At 39.2% G+C, this 18,758-nt stretch overlaps 1 protein-coding gene across 1 annotated transcript; it reads right to left on the reverse strand.

Moving 5' to 3' along the window:
* Positions 1 to 2,404: 2,404 nt before the first annotated feature.
* SLC30A4 (solute carrier family 30 member 4) lies at positions 2,405 to 18,587 on the reverse strand. The gene is made up of 7 exons (XM_030457135.1): positions 17,907 to 18,587; positions 12,946 to 13,092; positions 7,612 to 7,765; positions 7,152 to 7,359; positions 6,746 to 6,851; positions 5,407 to 5,541; positions 2,405 to 4,735 (listed from the first exon to the last, which is right to left on the reverse strand). Exons 1-7 carry the CDS (start codon positions 18,295 to 18,297, stop codon positions 4,581 to 4,583), a joined length of 1,296 nt encoding a protein of 431 aa, XP_030312995.1. The 5' UTR covers positions 18,298 to 18,587; the 3' UTR covers positions 2,405 to 4,580.
* Between the last annotated feature and the right edge of the window lie 171 nt (positions 18,588 to 18,758).

An 18,758-nucleotide genomic window follows, 5' to 3' on the forward strand; every position in this document is an offset into this window, starting at 1 on the left:
AAGGGGAGAAAAACTGTAGTTTTGTGTGAAACTTGTTCTTACGGTGGCCTTGGGAAAAGAGTAATTGTATGCCAGGTTCAAAAGCATTGCTTCTTCTTAACTATGAAAATGTTTGTTTATGGTGTTTTAATCAAAAATCCTATTTGAATTTAATTATTAATTTAATATTTAATTTAGTTACTAGATTAAAATAGGTATTTTTATACATCTATGTCTTGTCAATTTATTTAGTATTTATTACATAATTTCTCTATGTTTGTATTGGGGAAAAAAGACACAGGAAAATTTGAGAGGCTTGGGTGCTGTAATGTGTTGAGCCAATTTTTTGTTTGCTTGCCATCTGGCTGCTTTTATTTATTCATCAGCTGAATCAAAATTGCTGTATATATCAGTATGAGTTAAATGTGAGACACTCTGGATAGATGACATTAACTGTTTCCATGTACCTTTATGCACTGGCTAGTCACAGGCCTGAAAAAAAACTTATATTTTCACCAGGTATAACACCAAAGAACTCATAAAGCAGTCATCATATGGATAAAATTATGCTTGTGTTTATGAAATGGCTTATTTTCTCTGCATAAACTGGTGCCATGATGGGAATAAATGCTTCATAAGTGTAATAAAAGCAGTTAATTTTTTTTTCTTGTACATTTAGTACTGGAAGTTTTCAAACTGTGTGATTCTGAGAATAAAAAGCTGAATACAGTGGAGAAAAAATTGAGAGATAAAAGTGCAAAAATATTGATGTGGATCTCATTATTTTAGAGCTGCAAAAACAGGAGGTGTTTGTCTTCCACAGATTGCTCTGGTAATTGCATAGCAGTAAGTGGGAAGGATCAGTACTTATTCTAGCAGCTTCCAAAATTGTGTCAGGTATTTCATGGAACAGAAGAGCATGTATGGTCCTTTCCAGAGCATTCAGCCATAAAATGTGGAATGAGAAGAACAGAAGCTGATTTTAAATGATAATTCTGCTGGTGTAGAAAGAAATGATGCTGGTATTGAAAGGACTAAATGTCAACACAATTTAAAAAACAAAATTAACTGAAAACCTCAAAAAATTAAACAAAAAAACCTCATTCAGAAATAAAGTAGGTTTCTGTTAATTTTCTTCTTAGGATAGGAACATTTCAGAATAGCAGAGCAGGATGTGAAGGCTTGCAGTCTGCTCAATATAGAAATGCTTTATTGACTCATATGAGTAAGTTGCCATCAAAATTATACCCATGCATCAGGAACAGATGGTTGACAATCACAAATTAAGAAAGGAAAAATCTCAGTGTAGACTGCTGGAGGTAACAGAATTTTCACTGGATTTTAGCTGTCCAGTCATCAAGAGTCTGGTATGGTAGCACAACTCTGGAAATCAGGGACTCCAACTGTGGAAAATTGCTTTAATCTCAGGTGTCTCTTGGTGAAGAGGAATCCTGTTAAGTAAATGCATTTTCATTTCAAGCAAGAGATTTTGTAGAAGGAAAAGAGTAGTGTAGGAGTGTGAAAATGAAACAACTGGATGTGCTGGGGAGATGCTTCAGAAGACATTAAACCTGATTCTTATTTATATTAAGGCTCCTTTCTTCTAAGCTAATATTGAAAATGACCTTGTAATGTCTATAAAAATAACTTCCTTCTTTTATAGGCACTTGCACTTCCTCAGTACCATTATGGTGTATTAGATCATAAGGTCCTGGTAGGTTATTTACAAATCAGTGTTATTTTCTGAGTGTTTCTCTATCCTTCTAAGTAAGTGTATTTATTTCTATTTGGTTATTTTTATAGTTCTGTTTGACTCCTTTATCCCATCACTAGGAGTACTCTAAGTGATAATATGCATATTGCTTTTGATGTTAATAGCAGATTCAGAAGAATACTGGATTCTTATATTAAACACAGCAGTGCCAGACAGTGTGTGCCCTGAATAATTTATAAAGACTAACACAAGGATTAGAGGCAGGCCACACAGATATAAATTTCCATGTCACTTCACTTACACCTTAAAACAAGGGTGTACACCTCAGTCTCCCTGAGACAGATGCATTTGTTTTTTTTATTCTTGATTCTCATTTCATTATCTGTTGCTTTTTCTCTGAATTCCTTCTAGTCCATAAGCCTCGAAAACAAGGAATGTAAGGTTTCCATAATGCTTTCCCAGTTGATTTATGGCTGCTCCTTCACCATGCTTTGTCAGCTTGTATCTTCAAAAGTGCAGTTATTGCATGGGAAATAGTAAGACTGGAATTGTTCTGACAAAAGATGTAGACATAATTCATGCTATACACAGCATCTCTAAACTGAGTTAAGCTTGAGTGTTCAGACAGCCAAAAAAACAGCTGCTCTAGGAATCAAAGATGATGACAAGAGACAGCAATAGAAATAAATATTTTATAAGACAACAATATGAAGTTTAATAATTGATTTAATAAAACCCACAATAAAGCAACACATTTCTGCTTTTTTTTAATTAAACAAATGTGTAGTAAATTATTACAATAAAAAACTCCAAATACAATACTTGTCTACTGTACTTAAACTTCTAATTACAGCAACTGTAAACCCCAATTTAATTAAAACCTATTTGAGTATTAGTATGTGCAAAATACCTCTTGTTTGTTTGTGGTATTTTTTTCCAGGAAGTTTGTAAGGATGGGATGGACATTTTTTAATGAACTCTGATATGGCTTAATTAATGATAAGTGTTTGTATTGAAGCATTAACTTCCCAAGTACAGTGCTACTTTGCCTCTGAGCTGTATGTGCTCCCACGCTGTACTCAGGTGTTCCCATTTCCTGCCAAAACAAACATAATCCAGTGTTATGTGCACTTTGTCCAAATTAATACTGTGCTGTCATTTTCATCTCTAAAAATTGATGATGTGACTCCTACCCCAAAAAAGGGGAGAAAAGAAGCCAAGATTGTTACAACCAGTAACAGGCATAAATCAGCCTGATGAATATGTGAAACCCCAGTGAGTATCAAAACCAACAACAGTTTAAGTATTCACAGCTGAATACCACAGCATCCACTACTGGGCAAAAAATTTCCTTTCTGATCCACATACAGAATTACTTCTGATGCCAGTTGAAGTTCTGCATAAAGATCAAAGTACAGAGTAAGGAAAAAATACTTGAAGCCAAGTTCTTATGCCTTTTGAATTTTGGCAGTCAGGTTCTTGTTGCCCTCAGCTTTTTCAATGCAAATTACTTTGGAGCAGGCATAAAGCTGAGCTTGGAGGTGTATGATACCTTAGGGTCAGGTTTTATTATCCTGTGTACATTCAAAGTACAGTGAATTCACCATGAGGCTAAGCATTTCACTTTTGTGTATTTTGAGGATGAATAAATTGCCTCATCTCTCTGTAAATCAGAAAAGGCCTTTGTAACTCTGCAGGCTGTTATGATACTGCTGTCAAACACAATATGATGATATTGCTGTCCAGCACCATTAGGTTACTGAGTGTGCTTAACTTTGCTTTAAGTAGAGTGGGACTGCTATTGGAGTGGCACTCCTGTCAGGATGCTGCCCAACTGTGCTCAAAGCAAAGATGGAAAGGTCACAAATTGCATGACTGGAGGAACAGCACAGATCTAAAACTTCTGCTGCCCACTTTATTGTTAGAAGATGCGTGTATTTTGCATGTCTGTAGATTGTGTTGTCACATCTGTCAAGCATATTTTCTATCATCTGATTTTCCTTATAAAACAAAACAATCATGGAAATAAGATCAATTACATGACATTTATTAATTATAACTAGAATGCATGCTAATCAACTGGCCTTTTTATGTGAATCAAATGTTGGTTTAGGCATTCAAGATTATTAATAAGAAATTCATCTTACAAGTCAAAGCTTTGTAAAATAAATAACCAGTTTCTAATGTATAAACCCTATTCTAAAATACATTAAAGATAACTGATCACTTAAAACACTTTGGGTCCAGTGTTGGGTCTCTAATTATATACCAGATGTCTGGGCAAGGATCTTCCTGCCTGGATCTCCAAATGCCCAGATTAAAGCTAACTTTCTGGTCTGGGTCCATTAAATTCTGTATTTTGCATTATCTCCAAAGAGGCAGTTTCCAAAGGAATTCAACTAGCACTGTTTGTGTTATAGTTTAAGATACTGTATGAAAATTACTATTGCAAAAATACTGTGTATTGAATTCAGGGGTCATGACATCTCATGGAACCCTGGCATTAGAGACTTTAACTGAAATACTGAATACATGATGCTCCATTTGGAGCACAGGTACGTTGTGGTACACAATTATTAAAGGACAATATTGGACTGTAATTTGTGAGGTATCTGCAGAGCCATGTTGCAGTTTGTAAACAATAATCTGAAAACAGATTTGTCTCAAAATCATAATAAATTGAACAAACCAGAAAGAGTGAGAGAGTAAAATTCATGGTAGGGCAACTACTGCACTTTTTGCAGCACCAGTTCTCCCTGCTGCATGTTATATGGTACAAATCCACATATTAATGGTTTCTAGTAGATTATTTTAATTTTGCATTTATTGCTCTCAGTCTTTGACAACAAGATAAGGAATAAGGCAGCAGTTCCCAAAACATACGAAATTAGGCACTGGAACTCTGACAACTTGCGCAGGTTTTGGTCATTTCTTGTTTGTAACTCTGAAGCTGGACAGAGCACTTGTACATTCCAAATGTGTTCAGCAGCAGTTGTCGGGCCTTGGACTGAACTTCCTCCCATTTAGATGAACTACCAGGAACTGGAAAATAAAGAATAGAATTAATAGAATTCACTCTGCAAGAAACCTGGACAATCCAGCTGTTCTCAAATTTTTACAGTGTTAATAACTAGAACAATCTCCATTCGCACTCTTAATTTAATACTGGTCTGTGGTCATTATGTGCTCCCATTATTTTACACCTTTAGGTCTGTATCCTCTAATTAGGATCATATCTTGATAAAACTGTGAGTTAGACACCAGCACCCACCCCCCAAAAAAACCTCCTGAGCTTTCTCCTCTCTTACTAAGAATTCATGTTCATGGTACTGTTACATGGCACATGTTTTAGCAAAACTTATTTATTCTTTACATAAGATTGTTCCATGCTAGAACTTCACCCTGTAAGGAAATTACAGAGAATTCTTTTCTTTTTGTTCTTTTCTTTTCTGTTCTTTTAACCTACCCGGAAAATCTCTATTGGATGTTTCAGTATGAATTTATTTTCTTTGAACTATTTTCATTTACACTGTGTCCTTCTAGGACAACAGGTTCTATACCTCACTGTACAAAACCATAGTTAGTAGATTATTTTTTTTCCCCAGAATGATATGTTTCATGTTTCTCTTCAACAATATAAAGGGAAAGTAGTTGGTTAGGGTTTTTTTTCTACACTTAGATATAATTTAGAATTATGCTATACAGCAGCTTACCCAGTTGCAAGTGGACAATGGCAGTTGTTTTTCCTGCAGTGAGAGACCAAACATTTAAATCTTCTATAGAATAAACATCTTCAATTTTCATCAAGTCTTCCTTAATGCGATCCACATTTAAATGCCTCGGAACTCCTGTCATACCAAACGTAAGATAACATTAATCCTGACTTCTGCAAACTCTTAAAATGTCATGACAGATCTTGATGTCAAAAGAGTTTATAAATTGTGCTGTTGGAAGTCATTAGTAACTTCCAAGTTTCCACCAGAGAAGAAACTGCAAATATTAAGAACAGTATGCATACAGAAATTGTACAGGAATTGCAGTGTTGTGTCAAATGTAGTTTGTCCAGAATCCACTCTCTGGCAATAGCTAGGTTAGAATCTTTGGAGTGATGTACTTGTGTCAACAACTTTACTGCAGTTTCTAAATCCCTGTAATTGACTCCAAGGTCAGAATCTGAAAAACCAAAAAATGCTAGGGCCTGCCTCCTGCAACTTCTCTCTCCAGATAACTGATATCATTTTCAAATGCCCACAGTAACTCCTCCAACATAACAGCAAAAGGATTTGACACTGGAGATTCTGAGGTTCTTAATTTAACCTTGTAACATAATAAAAGTAAAGTCAGCAATAGTTCCCATGGGACAGCTAGGAACTTGCAGCTAAAGCCTAGGACTTTTTCTGCCATCCCTAACTTTTCCACTTTCATACAGTAAAAGTACTAGATTGAGCAGCAATTGTTGGCATGTTTGTTAAAGGGAAAGATGCCAGCAGCATTCTTTGCATTATTACAAGTCACCACACGAGGTAAAATTCCTCAGCTTATGTTCAGCTTTTTTTTTAATTTTTTTTTTTTAATTATTCCTTTTTATGCCAGTCTTTCCTTGTATGGAAATTTCCCCTCTGGTTAGAGTAGAAGCAGAAAAGTGATACAACAGCAGTGGCAGAAAAGGGAAAGATGACAGAGGTGAACCACATGTCCTATTGGTCACCCTTAAGCCTAAGCTTGCTTCCTCCTTTTACATGCAGTCAGATTCACTTTAACTTCACAATAAGTGAAAGTGTGGAGCTGAGTCTGGGTTAATGTTCACTTAGTTTATCTGATAGCCACTGCAGACACACAGGAAAGTTCTGTACATTTTGCTGCAGAGCTCAGACACCTAAATACTGCTGCAACTTCAATAAGCCATCAAGTGCCAAGAGATTAAAGCAGCAGCAGGATTACAGGTTTTCAGACACAGCCCACTTTGTTAGATGGTGATCATGATGTCAAACAAGTGCCAATGCTCACTGGTATTTGACATATAAAGTACTGCAGACTGTGCAAGGGTCTTACCTTCCAGAATAATAACTCCTGTGTCACGCAGAATTCGCACTGTCGTCAATACCACCAGTATGGAGAATACATATGTACATACAGGATCAGCAATCTTGTATTCTGGCTGCAAGGGAAGCTCCAAAGTGTTAAAGGACATACAAAAATAAGCTCACTTATAAAAAGGTGACTCAGAAGTTGCAGTTACTCCTAGCTCCAACTTTCACAAATATTTCTTTTTATTTTAAAAGTTACAAAATACATAATAGAACTAGTATTTGCTTACTTTGCAGGAATGTGTGAAGCTTATATCACTAAGTACTTTTTAAAAAAACTTACAAAAACAAGTCCCTTTTTAATTTAACCGCCGGAGGTGAAATTAAGAAAAAAGCAACTCCACTGTCTCAAAGACTCTGCCCTTCCTTACCTTGAAGCGTATGATGTATGCAGCTACAAGCACCCCAATGCTTTGTACCAGGTCCCCAAGGGCGTGTACGAAAGCTGCTCTGACTGCAAGGCTGCTGTGTCCGTGGCTGCTGCTGTGGGCTGCGTTGGGAGTGTTTGACTGAGGTACATGAGAGTGGGAATGGGAGTGGGAGTGAAGGTGGCCAGACTGATTCAGCAAAAAACCCATTCTGGAAGGGAAAGAAGAAACAGGCTTTAGGGTTTGAAGGGTGGGTTTTTCTGTTTGGTTGGGTTTTTTTTATTTTTATTTCTTTTTAAACTAAAGTCTTGAAAAAGTAATACTATCATTTCTCATCTGATTTATGACAATGAAGAGGTCCAGTAACATTACACCCCATGAGAAAATTACAGGCCACAAATGAATTGGCAGCTTATTCAGAAATACATTTAGGAGTGTTAATAGAGAGAAAGGGAGATCTTACATTAAGTTAACTGCAACACCAACAGCTGCTGTAATCAGCATGATATCGCCGTTTATTTCATAGTCCATATGGATAGTTCTTTGAACAGCTTCATACAAGAGGAATGCCATAAGGATATAGACCAGCAATACACTAATGATGGCTGACAATACTTCTGCAAACAGAAAGGAAACAACATTACAAAAGTAACTCTCATGCCTATGTTTACTTCCAAATCAGAATGTGGATAGAGCCTTAATATTTCAACTATTTTATGCGTGTTATAACCCTAATACACAAGGAATAAGTTGTATGGTAAAGAGAAGTTGTAAAATAGGATTAACAAATGGAGTTTGTTCTAATCAGCTCCATATCCCTTAAAGTCTGTTTTCTTTGAAAACATCTCTATGGATGATGACTGTGAATTGTTCAAACAGTTTTTGCATGACAAGTCGCTAACAAAGGCCCTGTGCAGGGGGGGGGGAAGACAGGTGATCTCAATACCTACAAACATGAGCAAGCTTGATTTCAAGTGTCCACACAATTAGGATGGATTTAGAAATTACTTTTATATAACCTTTTGCTTTTGAGATTAAGAAAAAAATTACAAAAAGGTTAAGAAACAGGTCAGATCTGTCAGACATAATACTCATAAATTTCTTGACATACGTATTCCTACAAGTTATTGCAGATTGCAGCTATGAAGGGCTGCTTAATATAAGTATCTGTATGCTGAATATGCTGTTTTAACATTATCTGATGTTTACCAAATACTGGCATTTCACAAAAGCAAGAGTGCTAGGATTACCATTCTGGTGTAGGCATTTTAGGTAAGATCAGCATGGGCTTTCAAAAGGGCATATAAATCTAAATAGAGAAAATAAGAAAGCTAACAAAACCCCCTACATTGTCCTGCACCTTCTGCTGCCATTTACATCTGTGGAAAGTGGTTACAGCTTTCTACAGGGTTCCTGCTGTTCTGATGTGAGGTAAATAGGACTGAATATTTTATGGGTCTGGACCTTAGTGCTGTCAGCCTTACTACACAAATCATGCAATTGGGCTGATAATAGCTTACATAAACCCGAGGAGGATGAGCCCACACTATAGTTTTAAGGTCCTATAAAGAAGACAGGTATTTCCAAATGGCTCAATCGATTCCTTTTCATATATACAAACTTTTTGTCTTTAGCTTCACATTCTGAAAATTATTGTCCTGTTGCAGCTGAAACTCTAAAAAAACAAACAAAAGAACATTGGCCAAGATAAGACTGTATCAGTTATAAGCAAGTTAATACAGGGCTTTACATAAAGCACTGGGAAAACCTTAATACTAGCTCCATTGGATTGCATGTAAATCCCACAGCCATGCCTGAGTAATCTGTAATCATGATGCATAATGCTCATTACTGTCACTTGCCAGATGGATCACTGAGATCTAAGCTTTTCTGTGAGAACTTCAAGACCGGAGCTGGAATTTATTTACTTTGAACTGTAATGGTTTTTCTTCCTCCTTGTTCCATACGTTGTCCTGATTTATTCCCCAGTAAGGGCAAAATTCTGCTCCTCCCTCTGCTTTGAGTCTGTCAGTATAACTTGGGTTACTGCAGAAGGTGTCATTTCTAACAAAGAACTGCTAATTTTATTATACTGAATATTACAGTAAAAACCATGCAGCTATATAAGCATTTTAATATCACGAAAAATCATTTGATCCATACACTGAATTTTAACATCATTAAGGGAGAAGAAACTCACACCAACGCACTCAGCTGTTCAGTAGAGTGTCAATGCCTGGATCAGAACCAGCATTACCAGGCAGTTAACAAGGCTCTGAAAGGCAACTGCTACAATCTCAGATGATTTCAGAGCAACATGAAAACCCTGGAAATATCCATGCAAGGGATAGTGCTTTACAAAGCAGGAAGATTATTTGGGGCAACAGCCTTAAAAAAAAAAAATAACACATTGCTTAAAAGGTTTTCCAGAATGCTTTTTTTAAAATTGTGAAGCCACAGCACATGAGCATTTACCAGAGAAATAACAATGTGGTTTTACAGTCTAAAACCATGTTTTTGGCAGCGGAAACCACTGTCTTCTTTGCAATTTCTTTCACAGAGTCATTGTCATGTCAGCATTGTAGATTTGTGCTGAGATCTTTCACTGCTTATGAAATGAACTATCCACAGTCTCAGTGGACTGACTGATCCTGTCATTACTGACATTGTCTCTGCAGCAATGGAAAAACTCCAGATTCCATATCTATGCATAAATCTGCTCAGTGTCTTCCTGAGAAGGAGGTACCTCCACTTGGTGGTGAAACAGAACTATTTTTGGCTTAAAGAATATCATCCCTTTTAGATATTACTGCAATTCCTATTATTTTGTCTTCACTTTTCTAAACCATTACTGAATGTCAGCTTCCTTTTCAACACTGAAAATGGCATAAAACTGGAGATGGAGCATGTGTACTATGTCTTCAAAGAGAATTCAAATAAATGCAAACTAGAGCTAATTTCCTTCTGGAATTTGACTAGACAACTAATAGGTCTGTTGTCTTTACAATGCAATGTTTATGGGAACAAGGCTGAAAAATTTGTTGTTCCACAAACAAAAGTGATAGCACCAGAAACAGTGTTTCTTAGATTGTTTCCATGCTTGCTGTATGTCTAGATTATATTAAAGCTTAATGTAAAGAAGGTCAGCAATAAGATAGTTCTTGCATATATTCCCAGCCTTAAGCAAATGTTCCACATATTTTCGGTGACAGATGCTCAATCTGGGCCCTATTTTTAACATTCTTTTATTAACATTCTGAAATTAAAGCTATTGTTGAGCTCGTTATTTGCTGACAAGCTTCTTAAATACAGGTTATTTAGAAAAATGTGTTACAGAGAGCATATAACCTAGAAGCAGCTTTGTTCCATTGACAATATTCACTGATGTGTGAAACTGGGCCCTCAGGCCATGGCATTCAGATTGGGTGCCTAAAATCAGACAAATACATTTCACAAATCTGATTTTAAAAACTGTGTATTGTCATTATGAGTCGCTCCCTTGCCTGTCCTTGCAGAGCCCAGGTCAAGGTTTGAAGGTCTCTTGCAGGGCCTGTACCCCCTTCCTTTTCCTCACTGCAGCCACAAAAACTCTTCATCCCCACCCTCAGACTTCAGTCCTTCTCTTCCTGCAGAGAGCTGCCCTGCTGCTGCTCATGCAGTGCAGGAGTTGAATGGCTGAGGCAGAAAGGAAACTCCTGGGCACCCCTGGGGAGTCTGATCAGAGCGGAGCCAACTACAGAACTGCTCAGGGCTGCACCCAGTTGGGTTTTGAGAATTTCCAACTGTGGAGAGTCCACAACCTGTTCTAGTGTTGGACCACTTGGTGACACAAAACAGAGAAGTAGTAGTTGCAGAACTGAGAAATTGCTCCCTGTCTTTGCCAGGGAGAAGACAGTGGGTAACCTGGACCAATTCTATGAACCAGGTCTGGTCCATGGACCACCACTGGACCAATCTGGCCAGTAACTTCTTGGCATTAACTTGAGATTTAAAAAAATATAGAAAGTGAGATGGCAGCAATTCTCAGGGATTTGTGTTTGCAAAGTGCTATGGAGCCTTCAAATTAATTCATTTAAAAGTCAGTGAAAATTTAAGAGAACTGAGTAGGATTTTAATGGTTAAATCAGCTTTGTTTGTTTCTTAAGATGAACTCCTGTTTTAAACTAGGCCATGGCATGTATAATGTATGTACTATTTAGTTTAGAAAAGCTACAAGGGCATATAAACTATGCAAATTATTTTTAAATAGGGTTAAAGTATGTATAAATGCTGGCAAACATCTTTCTGGAGAGTATGAGCAAATGCCAGAGCCATACCTGCAAGGTCAGGTTTCAGTATTAGGGGAGCTCCTGCCACAAAATTAAAACTTCTTGAAAGAAAAGTTTGTAATGGGAAATGCTGGCATTGTTAATGCTTTCTTGCTAAAGCCCTAGAGATCTTTGCTAGAGTACAGAGTTATGCACTCATGCATTAGTGACTAACTGATGACAAATGACTAGGAGTGATGGAGCTGCTGAATTCTACTGCTGTACTAGCAGCCAAGATTAGCATTGTAAATGACTGCAAAACACTTTCAAATTTCTTGAAAAATAGACACTAAAGAATGTATAGAGCTAAGGTAGCAAACTGTGACAGTAAAAATTATCTGTTTTATGGAAGAGAAAGGTTGAAGCTTTTGGTAAAATGTCTACAAGACCTGAAACTATACATTAAGAATTACTACACCCAGTTAGCAACCACATGAAAACACCCTTTATCATAATTACATTTCCTAACACAAAGTAATGAATCCTGAAAATACCCTTCCAAAGTTTAGTACATAATTCTCTTTATACACCTAAAATGGGCAGAGGTTAAGTAACTTACTGTATTGCAAACCACGGGTCATTTTGACCTCTGCTTTGTGTGGTTTGGGGAACGCAAGAGGAATATTGATTTATGCTGCTTCTGGCAGGGTAAAGCTCTCTGGTAATACACTCTACAGAACTTTTTAATTCTGGATTAAGATTAAATTTTCTCATTGAATACGACCTTTTTCTAGTGTCATAAATCAATGGGACTTCGTAAATCCTGAGCACTGGAAATAATCTGTTGTGAACAACAATTAACATTGTTAATTGCACCAACAAGCTCCTCAGTGTGTCACACAAGCTGTAACAGTGAGTCACCAAGGAATGCATCCCTCTTTTGCTCGACAGCCCCAAATCCAAAGCACAAAGGTGCACAGGGGCCTGACCTAATGCTACAGCCCAGCAACTACAGATGGGGCTGTGAAACACAGCTGCATATTTACTCTTGTTCTTTCAGGGGACAGCTCCCCTCCTCTGAACCCTTTTTAAACTTTTTTAAGCCATTATTCATTTGTAGAAAATTGTATTTACAATATCACCGTGTATCAAATTTCCCAACCCTCCTCTTTAAGACGGAAGCTGAACCAAACTTTCAGAATTTAACTCTGATTCTGCTAAGTCCTTGTTCCACAGAGATGGTGAGACTTACCATCTTCCCAGTGAGTAAAACTCTCACATCAAACTTCACTTTTGGCTTTCACTTTATTATTACTATTATTATTATTATTATTATTATCTATTCCCTTGTGGCAATACAGCCTATGTAGTGGAGATGCAATGGTCAATGAAAGAACATTAGAGTCACGGTGTTAAATATAAAGAAACTTTTAAAGAAACTATTAAGTTTGTTGCTACTTTCTTTCTAGTTGCCTATTCTTGTAGAATTAGGTAATCTTTACAGTTGTTGCTGAAAATACTGTTAATAGCAAAAGCTGATACCTACGTACCGAAGCGATGAAATCCAAAAGTGAACCTCTTTGTGGGAGATTTTGCAGACAGCCAGAGAGCAAGCAGGGTCAAAATAATACCACTAAGGTCAGTTAACATATGAAGTGCATCCGTCATAATTGCTAGACTGTTAGCAACATATCCACCTGAAAACAAAGATGGAAAAGTCAGGATGTTTGCTATTAGTGATTATATATAATATCATCTTGGCACAGCTTAGTTATTTATTTTCAGAAGATTGCATTAAGTGCAAGAGAGCCCTTATAATCACTAAATGGGGCTTTTTTGCCATTGCAAACAAATTGCTGTGCTATAATTTAAAATTACTGCAGTTACAGGTGCACTGATGTGTGCTTTCTACTAAGAGTAACATAGAGAAGATTCACTCCTGTTATTCTCTTAGAGAATACTTGCATCACAACACTTAAAAGATCAGATTCAAAATCTTTTTGTATCTTTTCTCTATGTATCATTACATATGTGTTTAATCAACTGAGCTTTTTATTAAATAAAACTACATCTGTTAAATATTTTGACATTACAGAACAGGAACAGAAACAAAGTGATTAAATGGCAGGGAAATGTACCCTGCCTCCTTTTAATTCTGATTACATTATCTTTTAACCTGGCAGAGGTGTGCAAGTTCTGCCAATATGTATTGCAGACAATGACTTTCACTTGAACAGCATTTTTCTTTGTTATTTATTACCATAATTTTTTTCTTGTAATTATGAGCTGCATTGAGACAAAGTACATCAGATCAAAGGTTAATATCTCTGAAGCAATTCAATTGCTAATCCTGCTATTGGATGGGTGAGATTTAGACAATGCACCTCTCTTTTAGGCATCCCTTATCAAAATGGGAATCAAGGGCAGGTTGCCCTGTCTTCCATATGCACGAAGGTAAGCCCGTTTTCCAGAAAAGATCACATCTTCAGTGTCAGCTCCACTATGATTAAGTTTATTTTTACCTTGAGATTGTTGTTCAGCTCATAAATGGTGCAGCTGGTGTGCCATTTGGCAGGCTGGAAGCTCCAGCTAGCATTTTGAGTAAAAGTATCTTCATATACAATTAAAACTGTCTTACTGATAAGGCTGACCATGAGGAAAGAGCAATGGGAAATCTGTAACTGGCTGATTGCTTTCAAGACTGCCCATAGAATATGTGTGTGTGGCTGTGGGTGTCAGCATGTGCACACCTGCAGACAGAGCTACACTTTCCTCCCCAGCCAAACACAAGCAGCACAGCTCCTACTCCTGCGTGGGTAACTACTAAATACACATTTGAACCAGTTCCTTTCCTCCACCCCCCCTTCTTCAGGTGTTCCTAAGTTTCTCAGTCAAATTCTTCTGGGGCTGAAAGTTCTGAAAGGCTGTCACAGCTCATAAAAAGCAAATTTCTAAGACTTCACAATTCAGCAGCTTTTTTGAGTAAAATGAGTTATGCTGATCCTTTCTGAATTAATTTGTGTTCTCAGGTAATTTTAGAAATGTAGAAACTTAGAAATGTTAACTCTGCCTCTTTTATAGTCAACACAGAAGAAATAATATTTTCTATCTAAGGACATTCAATTCAGTAATATACATTTATGATCAATGTTATTAGCATAACTTTGTGTATGTTAATGCACATGTATTAAATTCTGAGAATCTCTTCACTCCAAGATGAGTCATTTCTATTTCAGGTTGCCTCTCACTTTTAAAATAAAATTATATAGAAGGAATTCAGGTACTGAAGCTAATTGTGATGCAGCATGCACATTAAGAAAACATAACTGAGATCATGAAATTTTGAAATCAAAGCTTCTCTGTTTCCAAATGTATTGGTTCATTGCTTGGTTACTGGTTCATTGCTTGGTTATAGGTACTGCCTAAGGGTTTTCTGAACATGATTGGCAACTTGCAAAAAAAAAAAAAGACATCTATAACCTTTACAAATATACAGCTCACCACTGTTTTCAGTGACCCATGAAGGACAGCAGTTCATGTGTGGTCAATTAGAGATCTCTGAACATAGCTGAGAACATAAAAACTCTGTCAGAAAAGCTAACTAGAACTTGAAATAAATGTTTTTCATTTATTGATGCAATATGATTCCCACAAAGTGTGAGTTATCTGATTTATTTTACAATGACTGTTCATCAAATCAAACAAATACTGTGGTGGGCTGGGGTAATGAGCTTGGCTATACTTTGGAAAAAATATGCCAATCAAGATTTCACACAAAAAAGATGCTGAAACAAGATTTCCTTCATCTTGACATCAGTAGCAGGCAGCAGAAAGATTTTTACTGAACATATTCATTGTCTGATAGGTTTCATGCCGCCTTCTCAGCAACTCCAATCTGTCAAAAATCTTAGAAAGAAATCAGTTTGATCTGTATGGTCAAAGTTTCCCACATACCTGAGCTGAAGATCAATTTTAGAATTTCCAAAATTTGAAGCCAACCAGACAGAACACAACACAGGGATGGAATAAACTAAACAGGTAGTAAGGGCACTGACCCAGGACTTGAGGGCTCCATCTTTTCTTACTCACTGCAGAAGTAGAGAGGTACACAGGTCCTCTATTCATTCTCTGAAAAAGTTGATTGCCTGGACATTTTGTGGGTCTGGCCCTAAGGGCTGTCTGCCTCAGTGCCCAAGTAGTGAGACAGGGCTGGTATAGCCCATATGCACCTGGGGAGGATAAGCCCACACTACAGCACTAACACTTTGTACAGATAAACCCAGCACCCTGAGCTGAGCTTGTAAAAGTCCTGGCTGTGATGAAGAAACAACAAATGATGTGACAATGATGAGAGAATATTCTTATTCTCAACACCTGGTATTTCTAGAGCTCTCCCTGCACTAGTATGGAGAGCTCAACAGTACTGTGAATCAGATCTGAAGCCCCTAACAAATACATTCTTATTGACTTCACCATCAGGCTGCCAACAGCTCCAACATATTATTCAGCAAGGGGCACTTTATATGAAAAATTCAGCATGTATCAGAACTCAAAGAAAATCACTCTTGTATTAAAGGATGTCTACGTCTGAGATACAACACTACTGTGCTTATCAAATTCAGCAGAGTTCACGCTGAACCAAAATCTCAGACAGAGAAAAAAAAACTGAGCCATGGGCAAATGGAGACAGTCAACCAGATGCCTGGGACAGGTTTGATGTTAAGTGCCTTATCCATGATAAGCTGATGTATTGTGGCAGTGTTACTAATGACTAACCACACACAGGGATGCTGAAGGACAAAACCACTCTCATTACCCCATGTTCCTGAAATAAAGCCCCAAACAGAACTGGTGCAGATACAGTCACCATTCCAGTCTCTCTCTGAAAAACAGACCATTTCTCCCAGGGATATTTTTTTCTCTATATATGGGACAAATGGTGTTTATACTCAAGCAATGATTTAGCTCCCTATCTCTCTTGTGGAAGTTTTGGTCTTAAAGATCCAATCCACCACTGGCCCAGGACAAGTGATCCAAAAGCATGAGCTCACTTCACAAGAGCAAATGTCAACTCTTCAGTCATTAGTGACCAAATCTGTGCAGGTGAGAGGAGGATGAAGGTCCCATATTACTACACTTGAGGCACCTCCACAAGGTTTTTGTGACGGGATTTTTTTTTTCTGGCGAATTGTGGCAAATAATTATCTGAATAGCTGTGATTCAGAGTTGTATGTTAAAATGGAAGCAATTCAAAAGGAGTTAATTGTCTTATTTGCTAACAAGATCTGTCTCAACATGAACATCAATGTACTGGCACTGTGCAATGCTCCCCACTACTTCAAACCAGGGGGAAAGTGGATGATAGAGATTAAGCATTCTTCAGGAACCTGAGTAGCACCAAGCAGATGCTTGTGCAGCATGGCATGGACATACTCAAAAGACAGATGATAATGCCACACTGATATTAAATTGGTAAGTGAACAGAGATTGAGATAAATACTATCCTTTTTAAAAATTACTAGATTATGACAAAGGCATAACATTTAATAGCTCATCTATGCATCCAAGGGACCTTGAAATTTATTTTTATTTCAAGCCTATGCTGCTGTAGACTATTAAATAAAGCACAGTTGTTTTGCACAGACATATGTGTAATGCACAGGTTTTCTTCAACCTGAAGAGCAAAAGATAGCATGCCTTAAAGAAAAAGCTGTAAAAGCTGACCTTCAGCACCAGATGTATTCTTCTGACACACAAAAATCAGATGCTTACATAGGAACAAATTTCCAGGTAAAAACCACCATACTTCTGCCAAATAGTAGTACAAACAAAACCCACAAAGTATTTAATCAAGCGACTTGGTTTTCCTCTGTGTTGTAATGGGAAATATTAAAATGCCCATTATTTTAATTAACTTTGATCACTAGTTTTATGTCTGGATGAAGCACTGCTACTCCAGAGCACAGAAGGAAACCTGGAAGTTGTCGAGAGAGGGGCTTCTTCTCTGGATTGTTACTGATAGCCCAAGATTTTTCTTCTCAGTCGCTGTATCTGGTGAATAAGGGCAAACACCCCCAAAATTTTTTTTGTTAATATGGTAAATGTCACACAAAAACTGTATTTCCCTCCTTTTGTTGCAAGCAGGGCAAGATTCTATGGCAGTCATTAACAATACTGAGGTATCTCCCTTACTTACGAACTTACACGAGATTTACAAGGATAAATTAAAAGCCATTAGACATACAAAAGAATGCATATTTTATGCCTTTCGGTGGGGACTGATGAGATTCAGGGAAGTGAAGCTGCAAATTCCTCTTTATTTTCTTACATGCAAAATACAGGTGGACTTTGCTCCTTCTCACTCTCTGAATTTGCAGCCCATGCCTCTGACCTGTCTCTCAGTGACAGATGGGTTCTCTTAGTAATAAACATTTCGATCCAAGGCCGAAGCTGCGTGACAGCCTGCGGGGCACCCGGGCGGGAGAGACGCCTGAGAAAGCCCCCGACTCACCTATGAGCTCCCCCGTCATGAAGAGGAGGTAGAGGAGGGCAGCGAGCGCCAGCCGCTTCTTCACCCCCCGCTGCTTGGAGCTCTCCCGCCGGCTGCTGCAACTGCCGCAGGGGCCTGCCCGGACACCCCGGGTGCCGCGCAGGGCGATGTCCCGCTCCAGCAGGGACTCGTCGTCGGAGGGCAGGCCCAGAGGCCCCCCGTTCACCGGCGTCTCCGGGGCCGCCTCCGAGGCGTCGTCCGACACCACCACGCGCAGTTTGTTGAACCGGGGGAAGTCCTCGTCCCCCACCTCGTCCGAGAAGTCGAAGGCACTGGAGTCGTTCAGGAACAAGGGGTCCTCGCTCCTCCGCAGGAGGGACTTGATGCTCGTCCAGAGGCCGGGCCCAGCCATAGCGGCGGAGCCCGGGGGCCTCGCCGGGTGCCGCCGATCCGCCGCGGCCGGCTCCACTGGCGCAGGTCGCCCTCGCAGGCGGCGCCCGTCCGCTCGCCGTCCCGTCAGGGCATGTCCCTTACCTCGTCCCGCCGGGCCGTGCGCAGGCCGGTGGGAACGCACCGCGGGGCTCTGCCGCGGAGCGCCCCGGCACTACCGCTGCACACCACCGCCTGCCGGCACTCGCGGCTCCCCGCCCCCGAGCTGCCTGAGAGGCGCCGCGGGCGCTGTCACCCCGGGGCACCCGGCGGACCCCGTCTGCCCGCCGCGCTCAGCCGCCGCAGCCCCGCTCACGGCGCGGCCGGGCAGGCGGGGCCGCCTCCCTGCCGGCGCAGGGGGAGCGCCACCGCCATGCGCGTCACATCCCTCCGCGCCGCGCTCCGGGCATCGCCGCGGGCGGGGGCCGCGCCTCAACCGAATTC

This window comes from Calypte anna, chromosome 10 (assembly GCF_003957555.1).
Source record: "Calypte anna isolate BGI_N300 chromosome 10, bCalAnn1_v1.p, whole genome shotgun sequence".
Classification (NCBI taxonomy): Eukaryota; Metazoa; Chordata; class Aves; order Apodiformes; family Trochilidae; genus Calypte; species Calypte anna.